This window comes from Hypanus sabinus, chromosome 13 (assembly GCF_030144855.1).
Source record: "Hypanus sabinus isolate sHypSab1 chromosome 13, sHypSab1.hap1, whole genome shotgun sequence".
Taxonomy (NCBI): Eukaryota; Metazoa; Chordata; class Chondrichthyes; order Myliobatiformes; family Dasyatidae; genus Hypanus; species Hypanus sabinus.
In genome coordinates, this window is record NC_082718.1 from 20,338,375 (window position 1) to 20,365,622 (window position 27,248).

Genomic DNA, 27,248 nt, shown 5'->3' on the forward strand with positions numbered 1-27,248 from the left:
TCTTTTAAAAAGCTAAAGATCAACTTTAATACAAAAAGCATTAGCAGTATTTGTGCTGGCCCAGTTTCTATAAATTTATGGATAAACACTCTAAAAGAGAATTAAATAAACCACTGGTCAGCAACAATGGAAAGGTGACATCAGCTTAAACAATTAAGACATGGGAGGGATTTATAACAGACAGAGCATGCCTTAAAAATCAGCACTAACAAAGTGCAGACTGAAGCACGACAGAACAATTTATCAGGTACTAAGTACAGTCACAGAACAAAATTTCAAATTTATGTGGGAAGAATAGTTAATAAAGTTAATAAATTATGTGTAACAGTGCACATAACACCGGTTATTAAATTGGACAAGTGGAGGCGAAGATCCCAACTAAGGACCTTGTCAACGTACAGATTACTATGATGTGGCCACAGGAAAAGCAAGAGTTAAATATTACAAGGAAAAATTAACAGAGAGGTAGGGTCATGGCAACAAAATTAGTGATGCAGGAATGAGTTAGACACAAGTAGAATCCACACTTAGATACAGGTAAAAGATAATAATGAATCAATCACACAAGTGAGATCTGTTTACAAACTACAATAAACGGGAAGAGAAGTGGAAGAAATATGCAAAAAAATTAGAGTAAAGTAAAATCAATAACAATAATTACTGGAGTGTTCAAAAACCCTAAACAAACTGGCCAGAAATGTTATATAAATGGTATTCTTGCAATACAAATGTGATTGCAACTTGTAAGAAGTGGATAAAAGAAAATAGACCCAGAACAGGAGAAATAAAAGCAGGGGATGATTGAGGCAATGCTGGTTCATTGCAGTCCAAAATAATAACCAAAATAAATACAAGCAGAGGAGAAAAGGTGAGAAAAATTGAATGTCAGAAATAAGGAATATAAGAAACCTAATTGAAAGCCTGAAAAATCAAGAGGGAACTTTGAAAACAACACTGATGGAGGCAATCATACCAGCAAGGAACTTAGCAACATAAAGATTACTGTGATGTGACCACAGGAAATATAAGTGTTAAACATTACATGGCAAAATATATTTAACAAATATAGGGGAAAAGTGGAAAGGAAAAAGGCAAGTAGCAGTTCTTAATAATAAAAGGAATGTTAAGGCTGAAATAAATTTGATCAATGTTTGCCAAATAGACAAATCAAAAGAACACAAGTTCAAATTTCAAGTTTGTGGTCATTCAACCACACACATTTATACAACTAAACACAACATTGTTCCTCTGGGCCCATAGTACAAAACACAGTACCCACAATCACACACAGCACAGATAGTTACAATCCAGCACATGCAATGCAGTCGCAAAATAAAAATGATCCCAAGTCCCTGAGTGACATGGCCTGAAGATTGACAGGTGCATATTTACGTGAGACAGTATAATGTCACTGACAGTATTATAATAAAAGCAGTCACATAAATATGTTAAAAAGCAGCAATAAAGGATGAGAAGTGACCAGTGCCGAATGAGAGTGTGGGCGTGGGTTGGGGAGTGGGATTGGCGGGAGGCCAAAGAGGTTATGGGAGGGATGAGAGGGGTCTTGGACAATGCTGGAGGCACTGCTTATGTAGCGCTTTCGATGTATGTCCTCAATGCGGGTGCTGGGGAGGGAGCAAGAGACTCTGGTGAGGTTTCAGCAGCCCTCAGTATCTGTTGCAGGGTCTTACGATCTGTTGCATTGCAATTCCCATACTAGATGGTGATACGGTGATCCAGCAGGTCAGGACACTCTCGAGAGTGCTCCGCTAAAAGGAGGCAAGAACAGGAGTAGGGGGAATCTCACTCCTCACTTTCCTCTGGAAGTGGAGGTACTGATCTGCTTTCTTGGCTAAAGAGATGTGTTTAAGGGACCAGGTGAGATTGTCAGTAAAGCCCACGCCAAAAAACTTGGTACTCCTGAAACTCTCCACAGAAAAGCAGTTGATGTGACCTTCCTGAAGTCCACAATCATCTCTTTAGACTCGTCCATGTTAAAACTCAGGTTGTTGTGTTTACATCAGTCCACAAGCTGTTCTATCTCCTCCCTGTATGCAATTTCATCATTGTTGCTGATAAGGCCAAAACTTCTATGTCGTCAGCAAACTTAATGATGTGGTTAGAAATGGATTTAGCAGTACTGTTGTGTGTTAGCAGTGTGAACAGCAGTTGGCAGAGCATGCAGCCTTGGTATTCAGTGTGATGGAGCCACAGATGTTACTGCCAATACGGACTGTCTGTGGTCTCTTTGCCAGGAAGGCTAAGGTTCAATTACAGAGGGAGGTGTTGAGACCCAACATGGACAGTTTTCCCACCAGCTTCTGGGAATGATCGACAGCAGCACTGAAGTCAATGAACAGCATTCTGACTTAAGAAACACCAATGTCCAGGTGGGATAGGACTGTATAAAGAGCAGAGGCTACAGTAGACAGATTTGGGTGATATACAACCTGGTAGAGAAGCCTGGATTTAATGCTGTTCCTGATTGGCTTGCATTTTAATAGCCTTATTAACTGAACTGATTCCGAATGATTTCCAACTAACACCAACTAATTAATTTCTATCCTTCACCTCCACAAATAAAAATAAAATAAGCTTTAAAGTAAACTAATAAAACTCAAGAGGATAAATTCCTGGACTCAGAACAAGATGGCGCTGCAGACACATGGCGATATTTTGATGGCTACACAAAACTTATAACTCTTCTCAACTACTACTGAGTCAACATGCAGTCTATGTTTTCACTTTAAGTAACATACTTTTAAACCAGAGTAATGAATTAGAAATGTTACGATATCCTGAAGGATTCAGTTGACTTAACTCCCAAGAATGTGTGTTCTAGTAGATGAAGGTACACTGTCACGGACGGAAGAGAGAAGGGAGGGGAGGATTCCAAATCAGACTGAAACATCAGGGTATGAAACGTCCTCTGCCCAGTATCTTGTTAGCAAATGTACAGCCTCTAGAGATCAAGGTTGAGGATTTAAGGGCAAGATTGCTGAACAGGAGGGAAATGAAGGATTGCTGTGTTTTCTGTTTCATGGAGACTTGGCTGACTTCAGAGATGCCAAAAATGTTGGTAAGACTCGAATGTGAATTAATACACCAGATGAACTGAACTAGTGAATTGAAGAGGGAAAAGTGTGGGGGATCTGTGTTTTGTGTTTGACTCTTTCGGGTGCTCAAACATAGCGGTCTTGTTGCACCCTTGTTTCCCAGACCTGGAACATCTAATGATTAAGTGCAAACCATTCTACTCACCAAGAGAGATCTTCTCGTGACCCTGACCATGTTTATGTACTGCCAAAGGTCAACATTAAGCAGGCTCTCATTGAGTCCAGCAATAAGCAAACAAGAAACACCCTACCTCAACACCTTGCAAATCATTGCCGGGAACTTCAGTCGGGCTTGAGCGAAGAAATATCTGTCCAATTATCATCAGCAAATTACCTGCAGCACCAGGAGTCCCAACATACTTGACCACTGTTGTACTGCAATAAGGAATGCCAACTGTTCCATCCATGCACCACATTTCAGGAAATCTGGATGCCCTCCTCTGGCCTGCACACCAGCAGAGTCTAAAAACCACAGCTCCAGAAGTAAGGACAACAAAGGGGTAATTGTGGGCGGCAGCTGAGTAGCTATGGGACTGCTCTGACTCAGTGGACTGGGCCGTGTTCAAGGACGGAACGTTAGTTAGTCAGTTAGGAAGGTTCAATCGTTAGGTATTAATATTGAAGTAGTAAAATGGATTCAACAGTAGCTGGATGGGAGATGCCGGATAGTAGTGGTGGATAACTGTTTGTCAGGTTGGAGGCTGGTGACTAGTGGTGCGCCTCAGGGATCTGTACTGGGTCCAATATTGTTTGTCAGATACATTAATGATCTGGATGATGGGGTGGTAAATTGGATTAGTAAGTATGCAGATGATACTAAAGTAGGTGGTGTTGTGGATAATGAAGTGGGTTTTCAAAGCTTGCAGAGAGCTTTAGGCCAGTTAGAAGAGTGGGCTGAATGATGGCAGATGGAGTTTAATGCTAATAAGTGTGAAGAGCTACATTTTGGAGGAATAATCCAAATAGGACATAAATGATAAATGGTAGGGCATTGAAGAATGCAGTAGAACAGAGTGATCTAGGAATAATGGTGCATAGTTTCCTGAAGGTGGAATTTCATGTGGATAGGGTGGTGAAGAAAGCTTTTTGGTATGCTGGCCTTTATAAATCAGAGCATTGAGTATAGGAGTTGGGATGTAATGTTAAAATTGTACAAGGCATTGGTAAGGCCGAATTTGGAGTATTGTGTACAGGTCTGGTCACCAAATTATAGGAAAGATGTCAACAAAATAGAGAGTACAGAGAAGATTTACTAGAATGTTACCTGGGTTTCAGCACCTAAGTTACAGAGAAAGGTTGAACAGGTTAGGTCTTTATTCTTTGGAGCGTAGAAGGTTGAGGGGGACTTGATAGAGGTATTTAAAATTATGAGGGGGATAGATAGAGTTGACATGGATAGGCTTTTTCCATTGAGAGTAGGGGAGATTCAAACAAGAGGACATGAGTTGAGAGTTAGGGGGCAAAAGTTTAAGGGTAACATGAGGGGGAATTTCTTTACTCAGAGAGTGGTAGCTGTGTGGAACGAGCTTCCAGTAAAGTGGTAGAGGCAGGTTTGGTATTGTCATTTAAAGTAAAATTGGATAGGTATATGGACAGGAAAGGAATGGAAGGTTATGGGCTGAATGCGGGCCAGTGGGACTAGGTGAGAGTAAGCGTTCGGCATGGACTAGAAGGGCCAAGATGGCCTGTATCTGTACTGTAATTGTTATATGGTTGTATATGGTTATATGACTCATTAGATGATCTGAACGAGTACACTATGGTTTTCTTAGATCTTATAAGCAGTCATGGATGAGAGTGTCACCACAAAATCATCTAAAATCTTCGCTAATCAGAAGCCCTGGGTGAACAAAGAGATCTGCAATATGTTGGGCACTGGCACAATAAGTGGTGTTCAGGTCCACTGACCAAATAATAATAATAACTTTATAGAGCACTTTTCATACAAACAATATAGTTCAATGTGCTTTACAATTGGATGAAAGTACAAACATGAAAATAAAATAAAAAATAAAAATGAAAATAAAGATCAAGAATCTGTTACTTAAAAAGGTTAAATAAATAGGTTTTGAGCTGTCATTTAAAAGCATCAACTGAGTCAGTATCCCTTATGGTCTTAAGTATTCAATTCTACTGTTTGAGAGGGGAGCTGACCTGCCAATTATCTTTTGAAGGAGATTGTTTAGTTTAAGAGACCGGTGGTAGAAAAGCTGAGACTCGAGCAGGATTATGAAACAAAAACAACTATGTGATATACTCTGGTCCCAGATCATTAAGAGCTTTAAAAACAAGTTGCGAAGAAGAGTCTCGGCCCAAAAAAGTCGACTGTTTACTCTTTTTCATAGATGCTGCCTGACCTGCTGAGTTCCTCCTGCATCTTGTGTGCTTTGGACTTCTATCATCTTCAGATATTCTTGTAACATGACAGAACTTTAAAACTAATTCTAAAAGATACAGGAAGCCAATGCAGAGTAGCTAATACCAGTGATATGTTCCCTCATCCTGGTTTTGGTTAAAGGTCTAGCAGTGGCATTCTGAATGAGTTGAAGTTTGTCAATAGATTGCTTTGGAAGGCCAGTTAAAAAGTGCATGGCAGTAATCTATTTGGTATAAAGGCATGAGTTAGTTATTCAGCATTATTACATGACAGAAATGGACTACCTTTGTGATATTTCTTAAATGTAGAAATGCTGCACTGGTCACTTCCTTTATGTAGGACTTAAAACTCAAATCTGAATCACTGATATCACCCAGCTTGTTACTTCTGGTTTTACAAGGGAGTGATGTCCCCAAGTTTATTACGAAGTTTATCCCTTTTGGCTTTGCGACCAATCAAAGTATTTCCATTTTAACTTAATTTAGTTTTAGGAAATTACTGCTTATCCATTTGTTTATTGCAGACATTGCAGATAGGATGTTATCAAGATCAGGCTCAATGGAGGTATTCAATTGTGTGTCATCTGCATAACAGTGGAAATCTAGTTTATGCTCTCTAGTGATATCTCCTTATAGGACCATGTATAAGGAGAAGAGCAGATGACCAAGAGGGCTTCCCTGAGCATCACCAAAAGACACATTACATCCCTTTGGAAAACTGGTCACCAAGCCATACAAAAAAAAAATCTCAAAGATATATGAACAAACCAATTAAAAGGCACTACCAAAGAGGCCAACACAATTCTCAAGGTAATCTTGGAGAATGTTGTGATCAATTGTGTTGAAGGCAGCACTTAGATCTAGAAAAATTAGAAGTGTCACTCTGCTGGCATCAGTAAAGTGCAGGAAGCCTCTGGAAAGCCATCTCACATGCAAAGTGGCAATTCTGGACCAAACTGTAATTATTGAAGGAGGCTTGACAACTGTGGCAAGGTTTGGATGCTATCACCTCCCACAAAGTAAAAGCAAGTGACATATGTGACAACAAGGTTTCACTCCCAGAAGAGCTGAGTGCCTTTTATGCTTGCTTTGACCATCAAAACATGGAGGCACCTTCACAAATTCTCACAACCCCTAACGACCTTGTGATTTCAGTCTCTGAAGCTGACATAAGAGCATCCTTCAGGAGAGTGAACCCACAGAAAGCATCTGGCCCACACCCTACCTGGCCAAGTACTGAAAACCTGCCCTGATCAACTGGCTGAAGTGTTCACTTATATCTATAACCTTTCACTTCAGCAGTCTGAGAGACCCTCCTTCTTCAAGCAGGCATCTATCATACCAGTACCCAAGAAGAATGTGGTAATCTGCCTCAATGACTATAGTCCATTAGCATTTACTTCCACAGCGATGAAGTACTTTAAGAGGTTGGCAATGAAACATATCAAATCCTGTCTGAGGAGAAACTTGGTCACAACAGGTCAATAGCAGATGTCATTTTGTTGACTCTTCACTCAACCCTGGAATATATGAACAGTGAAGATGCATCAGGATGCTCTTCATTGACTACAGCTCAGTATTCAATACTACCATCCCTCAAAACTAATCAATAAGACCTCAATACCTCCTTGTGCAACTGGATCTTCGATTTTCGCCCTTGCAGACACCAGTCAGTTCCGATCAGCAGCATTTCCCCCACAATCATCATCAGTCCAGATGCACCACAAGGCTATGTGATTGGTCCCCTGATCTACTCGCTTCATTCTTACAACTGAGACTGGAAGCACAGTTCCAATACCACACTTAGGCTTTCTGACGACACTACTGTCATTGGCCAAATCAAAAATGGTGACGCATTTCAGTGGTGTAAGGGAAATTACAGTGGCATGAGAGAGTGGTAACAACTTACAGTGGTAAATTGGCAAGGATGTCAGCAGAGCCGCAATGGTGTGCATCTCTGGGAAAGATGAGGAACGTGCAGGACATGTGTATTCCAAAAATGAAGAAATACTCAAATGGTAAAATAGTACAACCGTGGCTGACAAGGGAAGTCAAAGCAATTGTAAAAGCAAAAGGGCATACAACAAAGCAAAAATTAGTGGGAAGATAGAGGATTGGGAAGTTTTTAAAAACCTACAGAGAGCAGCTAAAAAAAAAAATCATTAGAATGCAAAAGATGAAATATGAAAGCAAGCTAGCAAATAATATCAAAGTGAATAGTAAAAGATTTTCAAGCATGTTAAAAATAAAAGAGAAGTGAGAGAGGATATAGAACTGCTAGAAAATGAGGCAGGAGAAATAATAGCGACAGATAAGGAGATGGCTGATGAATTAAATTAGTATTTTGCATCAGTTTTCACTGTGGAAGACACTAGCAGTATGCCCAATGTTGTAGTGTGTGAAAGAAGAGAAGTGGGTGCAGTTACTGTTACAAGAGAGAAAGTGCTCAAAAAGCTGAAAGACCTAAAGATACATAAGTCATGCAGACCAGAGGAACTGGACCCTGGGATTCCAAAAGAGGTAGCGTTAGAGATTGTGGTGGCATTGGAAACGATCTTTCAAAAATCATTGGACTCTGGCATGGTGGTAGAGGAAATTATAGACCAGTTAGCCTGACCTCAGTGGTTGGGAAGATGTTGGAGTCAATTGTTAAAGGTGAGGTGATGGAGTACTCGGTGACACAGGACAAGACAGTACAAAGTCAGTATGGTTTCCTTCAGGGAAAATCCTGCCCGACGAACCTGTTGGAATTCTTTGAGGAGATAACAAGTAGGGTAAATAAAGGGGATGCAATGGATGTTGTATATTTGGTTTTTCAAAATGCCTTTGATAAGGTGCCACACGAGGCTGCTTACCAAGTTAAGAGACCATAACATTACAGGAAAGTCACTGATGTGGTTAGAGCTTTGGCTAATTGGTAGGAGGCAGCCAGTGGAAATAAAAGGATCCCTTTCTGGTTGTATGCCAGTGACTAGTGGTGTTCCACAGGGGTCGGTGTTGGGACTACTTTTTATGCTGTATATAAATGATTTTGATTATGGAATAGATGGCTTTGTTGCCAAGTTTGCAGATGATATGAAGATTGGTGAAAGGACAGATAGTGTTGAGGAAACAGATAGGATGCAGAAGGACTTAGACAGATGAGGATAATGGCAAAAAAGTGACAAATGAAATACAATGTTGGAAAATGCAGGCCATGCACTTTGGTGGTAGAAATAAATATGCGGACTATTTTCTAAATGGGGAGAAAATCCAAAGATCTGAGATGCAAAGGGACTTGGGAGTCTTTGTGCAGAACATCCTAAAGGTTAATTTGCAGGTTGAGTCAGGGGTGAGGAAGGCAAATGTCATGTTCGCATTCATTTCAAGAGGTCTAGAATACAAGAGTAGGGATGTGATGCTGAGGTTTAATAAGGCACTGGTGAGGCCTTGCCTTGAATTTGTGAACAGTTTTGGGCCTCTGATCTTAGAAAAGATGTGCTGGCAATGGAGAGGGTCCAGAGGATGTTCACAAGGATGATTCCAGGAATGAAAGGGTTATCATATGAGGAACGTTTGATGGCTCTGGGTCTGTACTTGCTGGAATTCAGAAGGATGAGGGGGGATCTCATTGAAACCTTTCGATTGTTGAAAGGCCTAGACAGAGTAGAGGTGGAAAGGATATTTCCCATGGTGGGAGAATCTCGGACAAGAGGGCGGAGTCTTAGGAAAGATGGACCTCCTTTCAAAACTGAGATGCAGAGAAATTCCTTTAGCCAAAGGGTGGTGAATTTGTGGAATTTGTTGCCACATGCAACTGTGGAGACCAGGTCATTGGGTGTACTTAAGGCAGAGATTGACAGGTTCTTGATTGGACATGGCATCAAGGGTTACGGGGAGAAAGCCAGGAACACAGGTCAAGGAGGAGACAGGAAAAAAGGATCAGCCATGATTGAATGGCGGAGAAGACTCAATAGGCCGGATGGCCTAAGTCTGCTCTGTCTAATGGTCTATGGAATCAGCATATAGGAGAGAGCTTGAAAACCAGGCTGAGAGGTGCTGCAACAACAACCTCTCATTCCATGTCAGCAAGTCCAAGAAGCTGATCATTGACTACAGAAAAGGAAACCAGAGGCCCATGAGCCAGTCCTCATTGGGGGATCAGAGGTGGAGAGGGTCAGCAACTTTAAATTCTCTGCTCATTTCAGAGCACACAAATGCCATTACAAAGAAAGCACAACAGCACATCTACCTTCTTTTTACAAAGCTTGCAAAGATTCAACATGTCACCTAAGACTTTGACAAACTTCTACGGATGTGCAGTTGTGAGCATACTGACGAGTTGCATCACAGCTGGTATGGGAACAACAATGCCCTTGAAAAGAAAACCCTTCAAAAGGAAAACAGCACAGACCAGCATGGGTAAAGCCCTCCCCACCACTGAGCTCATCTTTAAGGAATGCTTTCACAGGAAAGCAGCATCCATCATCAAGGAACCATTAACCAGACCATGCTCTGTTCTAGCTGCAACCATCAGGAAGGAGGCATAGGAGTCTCAGGACCCACCCCATCAGGTTCAGGAACAGCTATTACCCTTCAACCATCAGGATTTTGAACCAGAGGGGATAATTTCACTAACTTCATTAACACCAGCAAGGAACTGTTCCTGCAGCCTCTGGACTCACTTTCAAAAACTCTTCATCTCATGTTTTCAATATATATTGCTTATCTATTTATTATTATTATTAACTTTTTATTGGCACAGTGTGTTGTCTTTTGCACACAAGTTGTTTGCCTATCTTGTTTTGTGCAGGTTTTCATTGATTTTATGGTGTTTCTTTGTATCTACTGTGAATGCCCACAAAAAAAAGAAAGTTGAGCGTGTATGTGGTGACATATATAATCGCATGACAATAAATTTACTTTGAACCTTGATGAATTTAATCATCACATTTAAAATAAATAACACAATTTAATTGCTTATACATCAAAATGGGATGTTAAGACAAAACTCATGAGGGCAGCAACAAAGTACATCATGAACTGGACATAAAATTGACGTAAATTGCAGCACAGAAAAATGTGATGTATTGCACTCTACAATGGAAAATAAGGGGGGGGGTCACATTTTATTTGGAATAAGATAGAATAATAAAGGAACATGGAAGCACAGATCACTAAAGAATCAATTCAGTTAATAAGGTTATTAAAATTGAAGCCAAACAGCAAGGCTTATTTTGGGGGATACTGTTGAATAGTACAGACTTTGTACTGAAATGTATATTTGAATCTTAGCTGGACCATAATTTGAGTACTAGGTACCGTTCTGGTCTCTATGTCACAGTAGTGGTGTTGGAGAGCAGCTAAAGACTTACTGTACAAAGATTATAGCTATTATGAAAGATTGAAACACTTGAAAGGGGAAATTGGATGATGAAGTGATGGGTGTTTGAAATGATGGAAAGCTCGAAACTCTGATACAGATTGTCGTTTTTATGTATTGGTGATAGCTCCAGCAGGAAACCACTGCAAAAATCTACTGGCACTTCAATGCAAGCATAGGACACCAGAATCAATTATATTGGGGCCTTTCATACTATGGTTTTGCCTAGACAGGGGCCTTTGGGTGCATAACATTGACATTATCATGCCGTGTTCTTGTATCGATATGAGTTTCAGAATTCAGGGCCATAAACACAGGACCAGGGCTTATCCTGGTGATAAGGTGCTGTTCCAGCTCATGTTAAAAAGGCTACCAGGTAGGCAATCCCTGAAGAACCCAGTGAATCCATATGAATAGTCCTGATCTCTTCTGTTGAATTGGCTGCTTCAGTGAGATGGACTAAGTATTAGAGCCAGCAGCATCCACAGGGATTATTGACCTTGTAAGCCATCACCCATTATACAATCCACAGGTACAACTTTTCATTGATCACTGGAGAAGAGTGTTGCCCAATGCCCTTTTCCACCTTTAGCTCAAAGTCAAAATTCCTTCATCACTTGGAAGACCAATTCCCTCAGGCCTCATCATGGTGGGAGATTGCGGATTAAAATGCAGACATGACGATGAGCAGAATCACGAGGCAATTCACCTGGCGTGCGTTAGAGAATACGGCCCAAGGCAAAACTGACCCCATATATTTCCAATGGAGAAGAGGTTATCAATGTTAGATAGAGGAAATGTATTTATCAAGAAATTACGACCAATTATGAAAGCATATGGCGAAAGTTGTTGTCGTGAACTTAATTGAAGAAGGACGGAATTGAAGATTATATCAATAAAGGTAGTTGAATAAGGTTTAAATGGAGTACTTACTTGGGCATAGGCCCGGTGCAGTGTATGACACACACCTGTTATCATTTTTTGCACTTCTACAGATTGCTTTAAATATTTTATTTAAAATAAATTATATCTACCTAATAGACTACAAACAACGATTGTAGGAAAATCAGTGACCATCAATAGATGAAACCCACAGGAACCAAAAAGGAATCTTTTTTTTAAGGATTCTTTTTCTGAGATCCCCTTCACGGACAGCTGGTAAGCCAAAAGCAACAGTCATATAATGACGTCAAGCTTTGAAAAGTATCTCCCAAGAAAGGGCCTTCAGAAGACCCTATAGCAAATTGACTGCAGCTTTTTCTGGGCAGATGTGACTTCATAATTTCACTCTTATCACAATGGCTTGCTAAAATCTGTATGCTCAAATAGCAAAAGATAACTTTTGCAATATGACCTCTTCATAGGAGTCAAATGTCGGAGATAGTGTCTGGGAATCAGTTTTAATCTGTGGTTCACCAGTTCCTCATGGAAGAAAACTGGATCAACCAGAGGAAACACACATGTTAATGGAGAGAATGTATGAAATCACAACAGGCAGTGGCAGGAGTTGAACCCAGTCCATAACAGCATTACGCTAACCACTACACCATCATGCTGCTCCATTTTTAAAACCTCCTTCAACAATTTTGGATTTGGGCAAAAGAGTGTTGTTGTTTTCTGCTCTTTGCATCTCTTAAGACAATGGAGAACCTTCTGCCACAGCTGAAAACCAATTTCCATGGTAATCCTCCAAAATGCCAACGTATTCTATGGCAGGAATGGGCATTTTATTGAACTAAAATCATGAGACATTGCTGTCGAAAAAGTCGGTATTTACAAGGGAGTATTTTCAGAAATGATAAAAGTACAACCATGTTGGTAAAATAATTTTTTTTACAGTTAATCATTGAAATGGATATTAAAAAATACACAATTTGAAATTGCAGCCAAGTGATCACAAAAACAACTAAATCTATGCAGTTGTTTTTCCTAAAGCTGCAAAACCTGAGAGTTTTTCTTCTTCAGTTAATTCTAAGTTCTTTCCCAAAACATTGAAAAGTGCAGAAAGTGCCCTCCAATTTCCTTTTATTACTGTGTTAGCCACTTATGCTGATGTTTCGTGTTAGCACATTCATCAATGATTCAAAACAAAGATATTGTGGAATTTGTTGTGTCCCTTCACAAATGAGCTGCATTCCAGAATTAATTTGTCAATTAAATGTACAAATTATGATTAAAAAGCCCCCCAAATTCCTGGCATTCCTACAGCTGCCAAGCCTGATTGTTTGGTGTCGGTACAGTCTCTGGGCTAGCCAACAGGTCCATTTGCTGTAGCCAACCAGATTGGGACTGACATGACGCCGCTCAAGATCAAATAGCTGGATAACCAGAAGAATCATGTGATGGAATCCATGGAAACAAAATCTAAGCAAGAGATGGTCCCTCCAAGATTGGAGAGGGAAAACTAATCTGAAAGTGATTTTAGAATGGCAAAAAGGAATGCAGCTCTTTCAAAATTATTAAAATAATTTGGGAAATACTTCAGAATTAAATTAAACAAAAACTTCAGGCTGTTTCACCTTTCAACAGTTCTATATCTAATTGTAATCTAAATTCATCAGATCTACGATCTAATAAATCCACATAACCTGGAACCTCTTGAATCCTTGGTCTTGCTTTAACACCTGTAATAATGAACACTGTTACTGAAGAAAATCACTTATGCATGCAGTTATCAAAGTGGTTATCATATCATTGTCATCTGCTAAGGAACAAGGAGACTTATTGCAGAACTCAATTAACGTTTCGAATACATCAACCATACTCGGTTGGGGTGAAATTCCCTACAGAGCCATTATACAGAAACTCCTAAATTATACCAATTTTGTCAGTATCTATTACTTAATATAAGTATCCTGCCCGTCATTTTAAACATAAATCAGAGCTTAAAAATAAGAAAAGAAGAGTGTAATGCTTGTGAGTAATTGGGCCTCAGGAAAGCAAATTCTTATAAATATTTCCTTTTATAGACGACTTATTGTTTCAACTTTACGCCTATTGCCCAGATCGTGCTGAAGAACATGGAAGAGTGTAAAATAAAATAAAAGTTTTAAATGAAACTTGTCAGAGGAACATTAGTTTTCTGACAGCAACATTCCAAGAGACAGTGGTGGCGCACTAGGATCATGACAAATCTCAGTAGGATCCAAAATTCTCAATTTATTTTTATGTCTGTTTTGTATCCACTTAATTGGAGCGAGTACATGTGCTCTGCTCTTTAGCCTAGGGGCATTCTAATGAGCAGGGATGTAGAGATCCGCATATGGGCATAAACAGTTAGAGCTGGTGCAATAACAATGTCGAGGAATTGCACCCACTATTCCTCAACCTCATGCAAGCTATCTACATCACTCCAAAACAGCACGTCTGATAATAAATAAAAAAGCAATCTCCCCACCAGTAGGTAAGTGCTGGAATTTATTAAGTACTTGTTTTTTTAATTGTTTTTGTTACATGAAAGATAAGCATTCACTACTCAAGTCCTCTCAGGAATTTTAGCTCCCTTAGCATCACGTCCAGGAGTAGCAGTGCATTCCACAGAACTTTTAATCAACTCAATAACTAGTTATTTCCTCTGGAAATGCTGGTACTAATCAAATAAGAGGCCCTTAACAGGAAGAGTGAGACCATTGATGGTTTTTAACAGATTGATCATACTTACACTCATCAGATCATCCTTCGCATTGTAGTAGACCACATCATTATCCTGAAACAAAGAAAAGAAACAATAATTAATATACAAAAAGATGTGTATGCTTCTTGATTCGACAGTCTACAGCTTTCTTGAATTCTTCCTCATCAACTTCTGACTTTTTGACTGCCTGTCTCATGAAGATATTTAACCACAATTCAAAAACTTTATTCAATCCTGCTGAATATTGACCTCAACCAGCATAATATATACACTGTTCACGGGCTGTGTGCTCAAAGCTCACAGTGAAATGAATTAATTTTAAATAAATAGCAAAGGGATAATTTAAATGACAATTATCACAGAATAATTAACAAACATACAGAACACTGGTAGCCAAATTAGCTCTTCTCTGTAGAGTGCTGATTTATTATGTCATTCCTAATCCTTTAGTCACAGGTACATGTCCTTTGTACTTTGAAAAAGATTGCACTCCAACCACACACTGCTGTGCCCGGAATTTCTCTTGAACCCCTGCCAATCCTGCAGCTCAGTATGGAGAGGTCTTCTCTCAGGGTTGGTGGAGGGACAAGTAGGGCAGCCACTGTGGGTCTCAGGGTTGTACCCAGACCAGTGCAGTAAATCCAGGTCAGTGCTCACAACTGGGAGTAGTTTCTCTACTACTTTGGCAACCCACCCGGAACTGACAGAACAGGTGAAAGTATAGAACTAAGCCAACACTCAGATCAATCACAATCTTAGAGAGTTCCATAGGTTTGAGAGAGGAGTTGGCCAGAGCTGATTGGGAAAAAAAACACTGGCAGGGATGGCAGAGCAGCAATGACTGGAATTTCCAGAAGCAATTCTGAAGGCACCAGATATATATATATATATACACACAGCCCCAAAAGGAAGAAAAGATGACACAGCCATAGATAACAAGAGAAGTCAAAGCCAACATAAAAGCCAAAGAGAGGGCATATAATAGAGCAAAATTAATGGGAAGTTAGAGGATTGAGAAACTTTTAAAAACCAACAGAAGGCAACTAATAAAGTCATTAAGAAGATAAAGATGGAATATGAAAATAAGTTAGCCAATGATATTAAAGAGGATACCAAAGTTTCCTCAGATACATGAAGTGTAAAAGACAGGTGAGAGTGGATATAGGACCACTGGAAATCAATTCTGTAATGGGAGACAATGAAATGGCAGATGAACTGAGTAAGTATTCAGCGTCACTCTTCACTGTGGAAGACACTAGCAGAATGGTGGAAGTTCCAGGTATCGGGGGCATGAGGTATGTGAAGGTTCTAGAGAAACTGAAAGGTCTGAAGGTAGATAAGTAACCTGGACCTGATGGTGTACACCACAGAGTTCTGAATGAGGTGACTGAAGAAATTGTGGAGGCATTAGTAATGATCTTTCAAGAACTACCAGATTCTGGAATGGTTCTGGAGGACTAGAAAATTGCAAATGTCACTTGTTAAGAAGGGAGAGAGGCAGAAGAAAGGACACTATAGGCCAGTTAGTCTGAATTATTAAGGATGAGTTCTCAGGGTACCTGGAGGCACATGATAAAATAGGTTGTAGTCAGCATGGTTTCCTCAAGGGAAAATCTCCCCTGACAAATCTGTTGAAATTCTTTGAAGTAAGAAGCAGGATAGAAAAGAAGAATCAGTTGATGTTGTGTACTTGGATTTTCAGAAGGCCTTTGACAAGGTGCCACACATGAGGCTGCTTACAAGCTCCAAGCCCATGGTATTACAGGAAAGATTTTAGCATGGATAAAGCAGTGGCTGAATGGCAGGAGGCAAAGAATGGGAATAAAGAGACTGCCAGTGACTAGTGGTGTTCCACAGAGGTCTATGTTGGGACCAATTCTTTTAATGTTATAGATCAATGTTTTGGATGATGGAATTGATGGCTTTGTTACAGACAATATGAAAGTAAGTGGAGGGTCAGATAGTTTTGAGGAAGTAAAGAGGCTACAAAAGGACTTAGACAGATTAGGAGAATGAGACAAGATATGATACATGGAATACAATGTGGGGAAGTATATGGTCGTGCATTTTGGAAGAAGAAATGAAAGGGACGACTATTTTCTAAATGGAGATAAAATACAAAAAACTGAGCTGCAAGGGGACTTGGGAATTCTTCTGCACGATTCCCTAAAGGTTAATTTGCAGGTTGAGACTGTGGTGAGGAAGGATAATGCAATGTTATCATTCATTTCAAGAGGACTGGAACATAAAAGCAAGGATGTAATGTTGAAACTTCATAAAGCAGTGGTGAGGCCTCACTTGGAGTACTGAGAGCAGTCTTGGGCCGCTTATCTTAGAAAGGATGTGCTAAAACTGGAGGGGTTTCAAAGGATGTTCACAAAAATGAATCCAGGATTGAAAGGCTTGTCATATGAAGAGTGTTTGATGACTCTGGCCAGTATTCACTAGAATTCAGAAGAATGAGGAGTTTATTTTAGGTTTATTGGTTTATTGAATAGGTTAATAGGTTTATTGAAACCTATGAAATTGTGAAAGGCCTTGGTAGAGTGTATGTGGAGAGGATGTTTCTATGGTGGGAGAGTCTAAGACCAGAGGGCACAGTCTCAGAACAGAGGGGTGTCCTTTTAGAAAAGAGATGAAGAGGAATTTCTTTAGCCAGAGAGTGGTGAATCTATGGAATTCTTTATCACAGGCAGCTGTGGAGACAAAGGCTTTATGTGTATTTGAGGCAGAAGTGGATTGGTTCTTGATTGGTCAGGGCATGAAGGGATGTGGGGAGAAGGCAGGAGATTGAGAGGAAAATTGCATCAGCCTTGATGAGATGGCAGAGCAGACACGATGGACTAAATGGCCTAATTCTGCTCCTATAGCTTATGGTCTTAGAGAATGGCAAAGTAAGATCGTGGGCTCAAAAGTGGCCTTCTAATGTTCCACATTTCAGGTGTTTATACATTCTCCAGCAGGTCAGACAACATTTATGGAAAACAAAACAGAGTTAATACTCCAAATCAACGCAGGACTGATGAAAGAGCTCGGCCCGAAACACCGACTCTTTATTCCTCTCCATGGATGCTGCCTGACCTGCTGAGCTCCTCCAGCATTTTTGCATGTGATGCTTTGGATTTCCAGCATCTGCAGAATCTTCTGTGTTTAATATATGACTCTTCATAACAGATCCTGGCAATTTCTGTCTATTCTGTCGACAAGTATCCTCATTGTTGCTGCACTGTGAACAGTCTGTCAGTATTAAAAGCAGCATGTCACTTAATAAACTAATCCTTAGTTCATCTGACAAAGCATTTAAATGGAGGTACCTCTGGACCAGAATTATACAAGATTTTGTCATTATTAAGACTCGCACTAACGTGCTTGCATGGCAGACTGCTTGGATACTTCAAATCAAAATTGACATGCACAAATTACCAAGCACTCCATGCCACCAAAAAATTTGCAATAAACTCTAGAATAATCTGCTCAGTAGCATTAATTTATAGGAGCAAAATAAATCCTGATGGACAGTGGTCTAAAAGATTCATTATACAAAGGGAATGTGGTACATTATGCTTCTGAAAGGGTGGCCGTTTGCACAAGGTTTATACCTCAAGTGGATTCGACTGGCAACAACTCACCTCCACATTGTTATTTAGAGATTCTGCGCAGGCCCTTCTGGCCCAACGAGCCCACACTACGCAATTACAATTAACAATTAACCTCCTAACCCTAGAGGAAACCCAGGCAGTCACCGGGAGAACGGACCATCTCGTTACCGAGAGCAGCGGAACTGAACCCGCGTGTTCTGCTACCGTGCCGGCCCTTCTGGTGTACTATGTACAACTCTCCTATCTGAAACACGTACCTGATGTGAATGAATCAACTGGATTCACTGAGTGCTCCTGAACCACTGAGCTGGGATTATCCCGGTTTCAGAGCAAACAGCTGATTCATAACACAACATTAATTCCCATATTTACTGCTTTATGAGACACCGCCTCCTGAGCTCAGTTTCTAACTTTACCCTTGCAGTACCAGCGGCCCAGGCTCGTTGGCCGTGAGGAGTTCGTACGCTCTCCCCGTGACCGCTCCGGGAGGAGGTACAGGAGCCTGAAGGCACACGCTCAGCGATTCAGGAACAGCTTCTGCCCCTCTGCCATCCAATTCCTGATTGGACCCAGGAACACTGCCTCACTTTTTTAATATATATTATTGCTGTTTTTGCACGATTTTTAATTTATTCAATATACATATACTGTTATTGATTGATTTAGTTTTTAAGTATTTTTTTCTTCTATACTTGAACAGCTGCTGCTGAGTTTACAAATTTCACGACGCATGCCGGTGATAATAAACCTGATTCTGATTTTGATTTTGGTTCTTTTGGGTGCTCCAGTGTGCTCCCGTATTCTGAACAAATACATACCAGATGCTAGGTTAATTAGTCATTATAAATTGTCACATGATTAGGCTAGGGTTAAATCGGAGTTGCTGGGCAGTGTGGCTCAAAGGGCCAGAAGAGCCTGCTCAAAGTTCAAAGTAAAGTTTATTATCAGAGTACATACTTGTCACCGCATATGACCCTTTTTCCTGCGGGCAAATCTATAGAACAGCAACTATGACAGGGTCAATACAGAGCAAGTCAAGCACAGAAGACAACAAACTGTGCAAATGCAAATATAAATAAATAGCAATAAATAACAAAACCATGAAATAACAAGGTAAAGAGTCCTTAAAGTGATTGTGGGAACATCTCAAGTAGGTGTAGTTATCCCCTTTTGTTCAACAGCCTGAGGATTCAGGGGTGGTAACTGTTCTTGAACCTGGTGGTGTGAGTGCTGAGGCACCTGTGCCTTCTACCTGATGGCAGCAGTGAGAAAAGAGCACGTCCTGGGTGGTGAGGATCTTTAATGATGGATGCCGCTTTCCTATGTCAATGTTTTACGTAGATGTGCTCATTGGCTGGAAGGGCTGTACCCATGATATACTGGGCTGAATCCGCTACCTTCTCTAGGATTTTCTGTTCAAAGGCACTGGTGTTTCCATACCAGGGGTAATGCAGCCAATCAGTACAAACATCTATTGATGTGTGGTGGTAAGTTTTTGATGTCAGGCTGAATCTCCAAGCTGTATCTCAAAAAATAAACAAATAAATAAGACTCCATGGAGTAAGTGGTAAACACTACAAATAATTTAAGGCATAGCCCTCACCATCCACAAGCAAAGAAGGAGGAAGTAATGAGCAATAAGATTGTTGATTCTAAATTGGAGCAACAAAACTAGATCTACACCATTACATTACAACAGGGAAGAAGAACGGTTACCATGATGGTTCTTCTAAATGTACAATCACTAACAATAGGTAATAAAAGTATTCAAATGACGGAGAATAACCATTGCAGCCACCTTTGTTCCATTCCAAACCCTCTTGCCTTTCTCAGATGGTGTGATAGATCCCCACAAACAACCCTGATCCTGATTACATACTCTCATTCTGACATAAGACACCAAATGTAAACCTCGTCATGGTCACAACACATACTGCATTTCAAGTTTCATTCCATTTAAGCATAAAATCAATTTACAACATGCAAGATACCAGTAATTTTTCAAGCTACTTTTCCACAGGAACTTCAGCTCTCTTAAAAATTCAGCCCCAGATAACTTGATCCTTATTCACAAGGGTGCTTTTCCTAAATGTATCAAATCATTTTTGACACTTAATCTGTACATTTCTCTTTCTACTCAAAAAACATTTCTCTGTGAAAGAAGAGGAGATGGTGTTCAACTCCATTTTGCCGATTAAAGTGTTAATTACGGAATGAAACATTGAGAAAGATTGAAACAAGTTGAATGTGGAAAGCAAGTGATCGCTGATGAAATCGCTCTGCCACCAGAAAAGGAATCGGTCTGGCAGTTTGCTGTGACCAGCACGTAGGCCTCTGCGTTCGACAATGTCAAAGGATGTTACCGAGGATCTGCATTTATGGATGGACTATTGTGTTTATGAACTGTGTACTTTTTCAGTCTTATGATTTTTATATTCTGTTCTTTTGTGTTTTGCTATGCAGTGGGTTTGAGGGTTGATGTTCTTGTTGCATTTTTTGTCCAGGGGTTAGGTTTCCTCTTTGAATGACTTCCATGTCTTTTCTTTGTTTTGTGGCTATCTGGAGAAGATGAATCTCAGAGTTGGATGCCGCATTCATACTTCAAAAATAAATGAGCCTTTGAAATTTGTAAATGTTGATTTCAAAACTACTGCACTCTACATTTAAGGTTGTGTCCATCCCTCTAATTCCTATCGTAGCTCCTACACTCCCATCTCCTGTTCACGTTTCCATATTCATCGCCTATACCTTGACAAAGCTGGCAGTGGTACATTTTGTAGTTTTTGTGCTCCAGAAGGCAAGCACATAAATGTAAAATTTGAACAAGATGTTAATTCAGAAAGCAAATATAATTTTTGCAATAACTGAGCAAGTCACAAAGGAGATAATTAGAGTACTGAAATAAACAAAATTACAGGCCAACTGCTACAGAAAAACAATTATGTTGAAACAACATGTGAATGATTAGGATATGATTCCAGAGTCAATTTGGCTGACAACCACACCTCCACCACCCCCTGTTCTATTCCCTATACACTCAAAACTGCAGGGACAAATTCTGTTTTAACTTCATCCACAGATTTGCAGATGATACCGTCATAGTGGCCCATATCTCAAATGACGATTAGTTGGAGCACAGGAAGGAGATAGAGAGCCTAGCCACATGGAGTTATGACAACAGCCTTTCTCTCGATGTCAGCAAAACAAAAGAGCTGGTCATTGACTTCAGGAAGGGGGTGTGGGGGTGTTGCAGATGCTCCCTTTTACATCAACGGTGCTGAGATTCAGAACTTCACGTTCCTGGGAGTGAACATCACAAATAACCTGTCCTTGTTCAACCAAGTTAGTTCATCAAAGCCTCTGCTTCATTGGGAGGCCAAAGAAATCTGACCTGCCCCTGTCACCCCTTCCCAAGTTTTATCCACGCAACGTAGAAAACACCTTCTCCAAATGCATCGTGGATTCATATTCCAGCTGCTCATGATAACAAGAAACTGTGGAGAGTCGTAGACGCAGCTCAGAGCATCACAGAAATCAGCTTCCCTTCCATGGACTCTGTCTATACTACTCACTGCCTCCGTAAAGCAGCCAGTGTGATCAGACAGTCAATCGCTCTTCTCCCCTCTCCTATCAGGCAGAAGATACGAAAGCTTGAAAGCACATACCACAGGGCTCAAGGACAGTTTTTACAATGATGTTATAGAATCACTGAATTATTCCCTACTAAGATAAGATGGACTCTTTACCTTATTATAATCTTGTAGTTTAGGAATAGAGAAATAACTCCAAGTTCAGTCAACCTCCTTGTTCCTCATCCCAAAAGTTACAGTAAGCAAAGAAAATCTACCAATACGGACAGAAGAGGAGACAAGGTAAAACAAAATTAACTTAATTCCATCCCAGGATATCCTATGCATCACCACTATAGCCCCTTCATGTTTGTTAACCTTGTAAACAATAATATAGCAGTAAGTCTCTCATCCATTGCTAGAGTGTTCAAACTTTGAAGTTTGCAAACAAGTTTTCCTCTTCTGATCCCAAATTTGACGAGACCAACTTATATTACCCAAGTTTCAATGATCAGACATAAAGAATTCTTTGTATTTTCTGAGCTGAACTGAATATACCTGAACACTTTTGTTTCTGTGTTTTCTTGCTCATTTTTAACACCAGTGTGTGCTTTGGATTTTGCATGGGGGGGGGTGGATATTGCTGTGTTCTTGAATGGGTTCCATCATTTTCTTTGTTTCATGGCTATCTGTGGGGAAGATGAATCTCAGGATTGTATACTGCATACATACTTCAATAATAAATACACTTTGAATCTTGAATATTTGAATCAAAGTATACAAGAAGAGCCTTATATGCATGGCCAAAGTTGAACAGTACTTACTGCATATATGAATTAAAGTACAGTTTTGTTACTTCAGTGCAAAAATGCTGTTAATTTTAAATCGGGCTTTTGAATGCAAGGCATTATTATAGGTCAGAGGTTCCCAAACTGGCGTCCACAGACTCCTCGCTTAATGGCGTTGGTCTGCAGCATAAAAAAGGTTGTGAACCCCAGCATGAGCCCCAACAGCAGTCGCTGAAAGGCACCAGTCAATTGGCCTCGCATGCCCCTGCCAGCTCCTTTCCCAAGCAATTTCCTATTGCTTCTGTTCTTCCACTAATTACTCATCCACAAGCACTTCTTGTTTAATATTCCTCCTGCTTTCATACATTTAAAATTTGAATGTACTGTATTCTATCTAGTTCACAAACATTTCATATGGTATTTTTTGCAATCCTGTCCTATAATTGGAGCTATAGATTTTGACAAATAAAGAGCAGGCTGTTATAACACATGGTTCTTAACTAATCATTATATTCCACTAATGCGTGCTCGCCAAAGAGGTACCAATACGGTCTTTTTTACAGCTGGCCAACATGAGCATGGTCCTGGTTTTTTACTTAACTCTATTAATCCCAAGCTCCTTGTTATATTGCAGACACTATTTCATTTTATAGATGATTGCCTACTTGTACTTAGGCTGCAAATATGAATGTATAATAATTATTGTGGCATTCTCCAACTGAAAATTCAACTTCCCATCTTCACTCCACCCAGCCCAATATTTAGCTACTTCTAATCCCTTTTGCTCTTCAGCTCTTTTTTGATTCAACTCCACTTCAGGTACTTTGCAGGGGGCACGCAGTAACTGGTCTACAACAGATGGTGGAGAAGGGAGAAATGGAATTATCAGTCAGGAGACTAGGGAGGCTGATAGAAGATGGAGGGATCAGTGAGGAAAGGGAAGCTGTCTGGAGGGTCAGGAGTGGGACTCAAATACAAGACAGAAGTAAAGAGCAACCCAACGAAAAAGCAGAGCGAAAGGAAACTGGATAAAAATCTAGTGACAGGAAGTCTGAAAATCTGACCTAACTTGATGGGAAGAAGGCAACAGGATTGAAGTGAGGTGTGTGGGCAGTGGAATTCAACATACGAAACAGCAGTGGCAGTGTGGGTCCTAACAACAGCTTTTGAAACTACAAAAGATAGTGGATTCGATCCAGTACATCACGGGTAAAGCCTGCCAACCATTGAGTGCATCTACATGAAATGCTGTCGAGGGAAAGTAGCATCCAGCAAAGATCCACATCACCCAGGCCATGCTCTTATCTCACTGCTGCCATCAGGTAGAAAGTACAGGTGCCTCAGGACTCACACCACCAAGTTCATTATCAGTTACTACCCCTCAACCAACAGGCTTTTGAACAAAAGGGGATAATTCCCACAGCCAATGATCTTACTTTAAGGATTCTTCATCTTAGTATTTCATGCTCTTGTTATTTATTGCTATTTATTTATAGTTGCATTACAACAATTTGTTGTCATCTTTGCTCTTGTTCTTTCATTGATCCTGTTTACAGTTACTCTTCTATGGATTTGTTGAGTATGCCCACAGGAAAAAGATTCTCAGGGATGTATGTACTCTGATGATAAATTTTGCTTTGAACTTTGACAAAGGGCTGAGGTACAGGGAAGATTCCCTGCAGGGAAGGAAACAACATCACCGATGGCAAGGAAATAGCAACCAGGAAAGCTGCAGGACTAATCCAGAGCACTGTGAACAACACAGGGCACCATACAATAGGAGAGATTTGCTGGTTTTGGAGGGAGCTGCATACATTTCCAAAGATGACAGCCTCCTTCATGTGTGAAATTATAAGGAGAGATTCTACAAACTAGGAACATGCCAACTGGAAGTTAGGAGCTTCAGGAGCAATCTGATCAAAGTTTACAGACCTCGAGAGTAACTGATATGATAGATACTTTAGTTGGCAAGTCTAACATGATGGACTATAACATACATTTTTAGTCCAGGCTCTTCTGGAATCAAATAGACAAACTTTCTTTATGAAAAATTGTTTGAAAATTGGAACTCATACCAAAAATGCCAATCGATCTTACTGCATCTTTTTTTCATTTCAATGTTGAAATTGATAAGATGTTTGTTAGCCAGAGTTATTAAGAATATTGTACAAAGGTGCGTTCATGGAGTTAGCCGACAGATTTGCAGTGATCTGTCAAATGGCAAAAAAGTTGTAAGGATTTATGTCACTTATTTCTGCCTTCATGCTACACCTATTGAGGGTAACATTATATGGGAAACTGACTAGAATTGTTCAATGTAAAAATCTTTATTAATATGATCACTACCACTTGCAGAAGGAATAACCTACCTACTATCTGTACTGTAATAAAAGTTGAATTATTGTAATGAAAGGAACCTGAATGACACCATCATGCTATTGATTATAGGTACAGGTTTCCTCCCCAACCCGAAGGTAGAGTGTTCCTATGAAACCGTTTGTGAGCCGAAATGTCGTAAAGCAAAGAAGCAATTACCATTAATTTATATGGGAAAAATTTTTCAGCGTTCCAAAAAATAACCTACCAAATCAAACCAAATAACACATAAAACCTAAAATAACACTAACATATAGTAAAAGCGGGAATGATATAATAAATATACACCCTATATAAAGTAGAAATATTGTATTACGGTGTAGTTTCACTTATCAAAATCAAGAAGGCAGCTAGCCAAAATCGATTTGGAGAGAAAAAAAGAAATCAGCATGTACACACATATGCACGTACACGTCCACGTACGCACGTACACGCATGCGCAAACAACTGCCTGCACAAGATTTCACAGTCATTGTAGTCTTTCTTGGGGTAAACACATGTATAAAGCGGGCGTCTTTTTTTTTGTAAAAGCGAAAATCCTCTTTGGTTAGTGAAAACAGGTGCTAATGTAGGTCTTTCATAACAGCGAGTTGTCATAAAGCGAACATTCAAAAAACGGGGCACACCTGAACTGTTTAATTTCAGGCATTTTCCTATTAGTTTCAATGGAATAAATTCCTTCTGCTCCAACTTCCACCAGCTCCTAACTCCCATTACCCTGCATTCCAGTTCCCTATTTTGCTTGTTCGCAGATGGCTTCTCCATTGCCAGACTATTTAGGTAATGTTGCATATATACCGGCCGATTAAGCATTCCTGGTTGGTTAAATAGTTCATTACAGATTATACGCATAAATGCATGAATTGCATACATCATCTTGCTGCCATGTGATGTGTGTGCCTCACTTAAGGTAAACATGAAATTAGGCCCGCATAGTGGACCTCCACCTCTTCCTTTGAAAAAGGTTAATGTTCTGAATTTAGAAAACATAGCACAGACCTTCTCATCCTTCACCCACTGGAAGAAAACCATGAGCAAAATATACCCAATATCCAAAATCCCAATTGTTAAATGATAAACTGCGAGGCTATCTGTTGGAATCATGGGATAATAATGGCAGAGACAGTACTGTCATTGGCCTACAGCAAGTGAAGTTAATGGTCTAAGATAACATTGCACTGAATCTAACAAAAGAGTGTGAGATTAAAAATTAGCATCATAAAAATTATACGTGAGTCGATTCAACTGAGGAACCAAAGAGAAACAGTTAATTCACTTGTAATTATATTCACTGGTAAACAGTTTAATCACAGGCCCTCTAAGAATGTGTACTGCATTTCTTTTGGTATCAGAATTGCATTACAAGAGCCAATGCCAGGGATTACTGTTGGTTAATGAGTCAATTTGGAGCATCAGTCACTTAATGCATAATAATAATGAATATTAAGAATAGGAAATAGACCACTAGGATATTTTAGATCAAAATTCTGGTAACAAATATTTCAAATGTGAAACATTTCTGCATTCTCAGGTTCTACAAGTGATTAGAGCACAGCAAATGGTGCCGGTTGACCCCAGACGGGTTTTAGCCACCTCAAGAAATCTCATAGGAGGCACGTCTGATTTTAAATAGTAATTAAGTAGAGGCTTAGGAAGCCAATACCAATATCTCAGCATGAGACCACATAATCCTTAATCTATTTATTTTTAAATTCCAAATGTGTAATAACAGACGTGACTGAAGATGGCATAAAACTTCAACTTAAGTAACCTCCTAGCCTGTTAATGCTTTAACCCTCCTCGCGCAGTTCACTTCTCCCTTTCCTATTTAATGACTTTCCTTAAGATCAGGTTGATTGCTGCTCTCGAACAACTGCCAATCATCCTGAAGCTACCTAAAAGGAAATGCACAGAAGTGGCTAACAACTTGCGAGCATGGACAGATGTTGTCGAATGACTTCTGTAAACGTAAGTGAGTTAGACCGACTTCATTCCTCAAGATTCACTGTAAAAAGACTTTTATAAACTTAAGCAACAAGAGACATCACAGCTGAAATTTCAGACAAGCTTGCTCTGAAGAAATGGAAACTGAATGATAAGTGCTGAATACATTTCACTGAGCACGTTTTCAATAACATTTCAGGTTAATTTAGTTATCACAAGTAGATCAAAACACGGTGAAATGCATTGTTTGTGTTAACAACCCACACAACCTCAGGACGTGCTGGGGGCAGCCCACAAGTGTCACCACACATTCCGGTGACAATGTAGCATGCCCACTGTGTTCAGCATAACAACAAAAGCAACAATAACATGAAACCACCAACAAAACAATAACAGCAAAACAGGCCCCTTCCTCCCTCCTACTCACTCACACAGAGACAGGCCTCCAACTCCACAACAAGCCGATCACACACCTCCAGTGGAC

At 40.0% G+C, this 27,248-nt stretch overlaps 1 protein-coding gene across 1 annotated transcript in view; it reads right to left on the bottom strand.

Moving 5' to 3' along the window:
* The window catches only part of LOC132403692 (voltage-dependent calcium channel subunit alpha-2/delta-1), a 728,052-nt gene that overhangs the window by 403,182 nt on the left and 297,622 nt on the right, over positions 1–27,248 (bottom strand). The window contains exons 5-6 of the mRNA XM_059987267.1: positions 14,516–14,560; positions 13,443–13,478 (exon numbers count right to left, since the gene is read on the bottom strand). Coding sequence (XP_059843250.1) covers positions 13,443–13,478; positions 14,516–14,560 — 81 coding nt within the window. The remainder of the gene's footprint in view (positions 1–13,442; positions 13,479–14,515; positions 14,561–27,248) is intronic.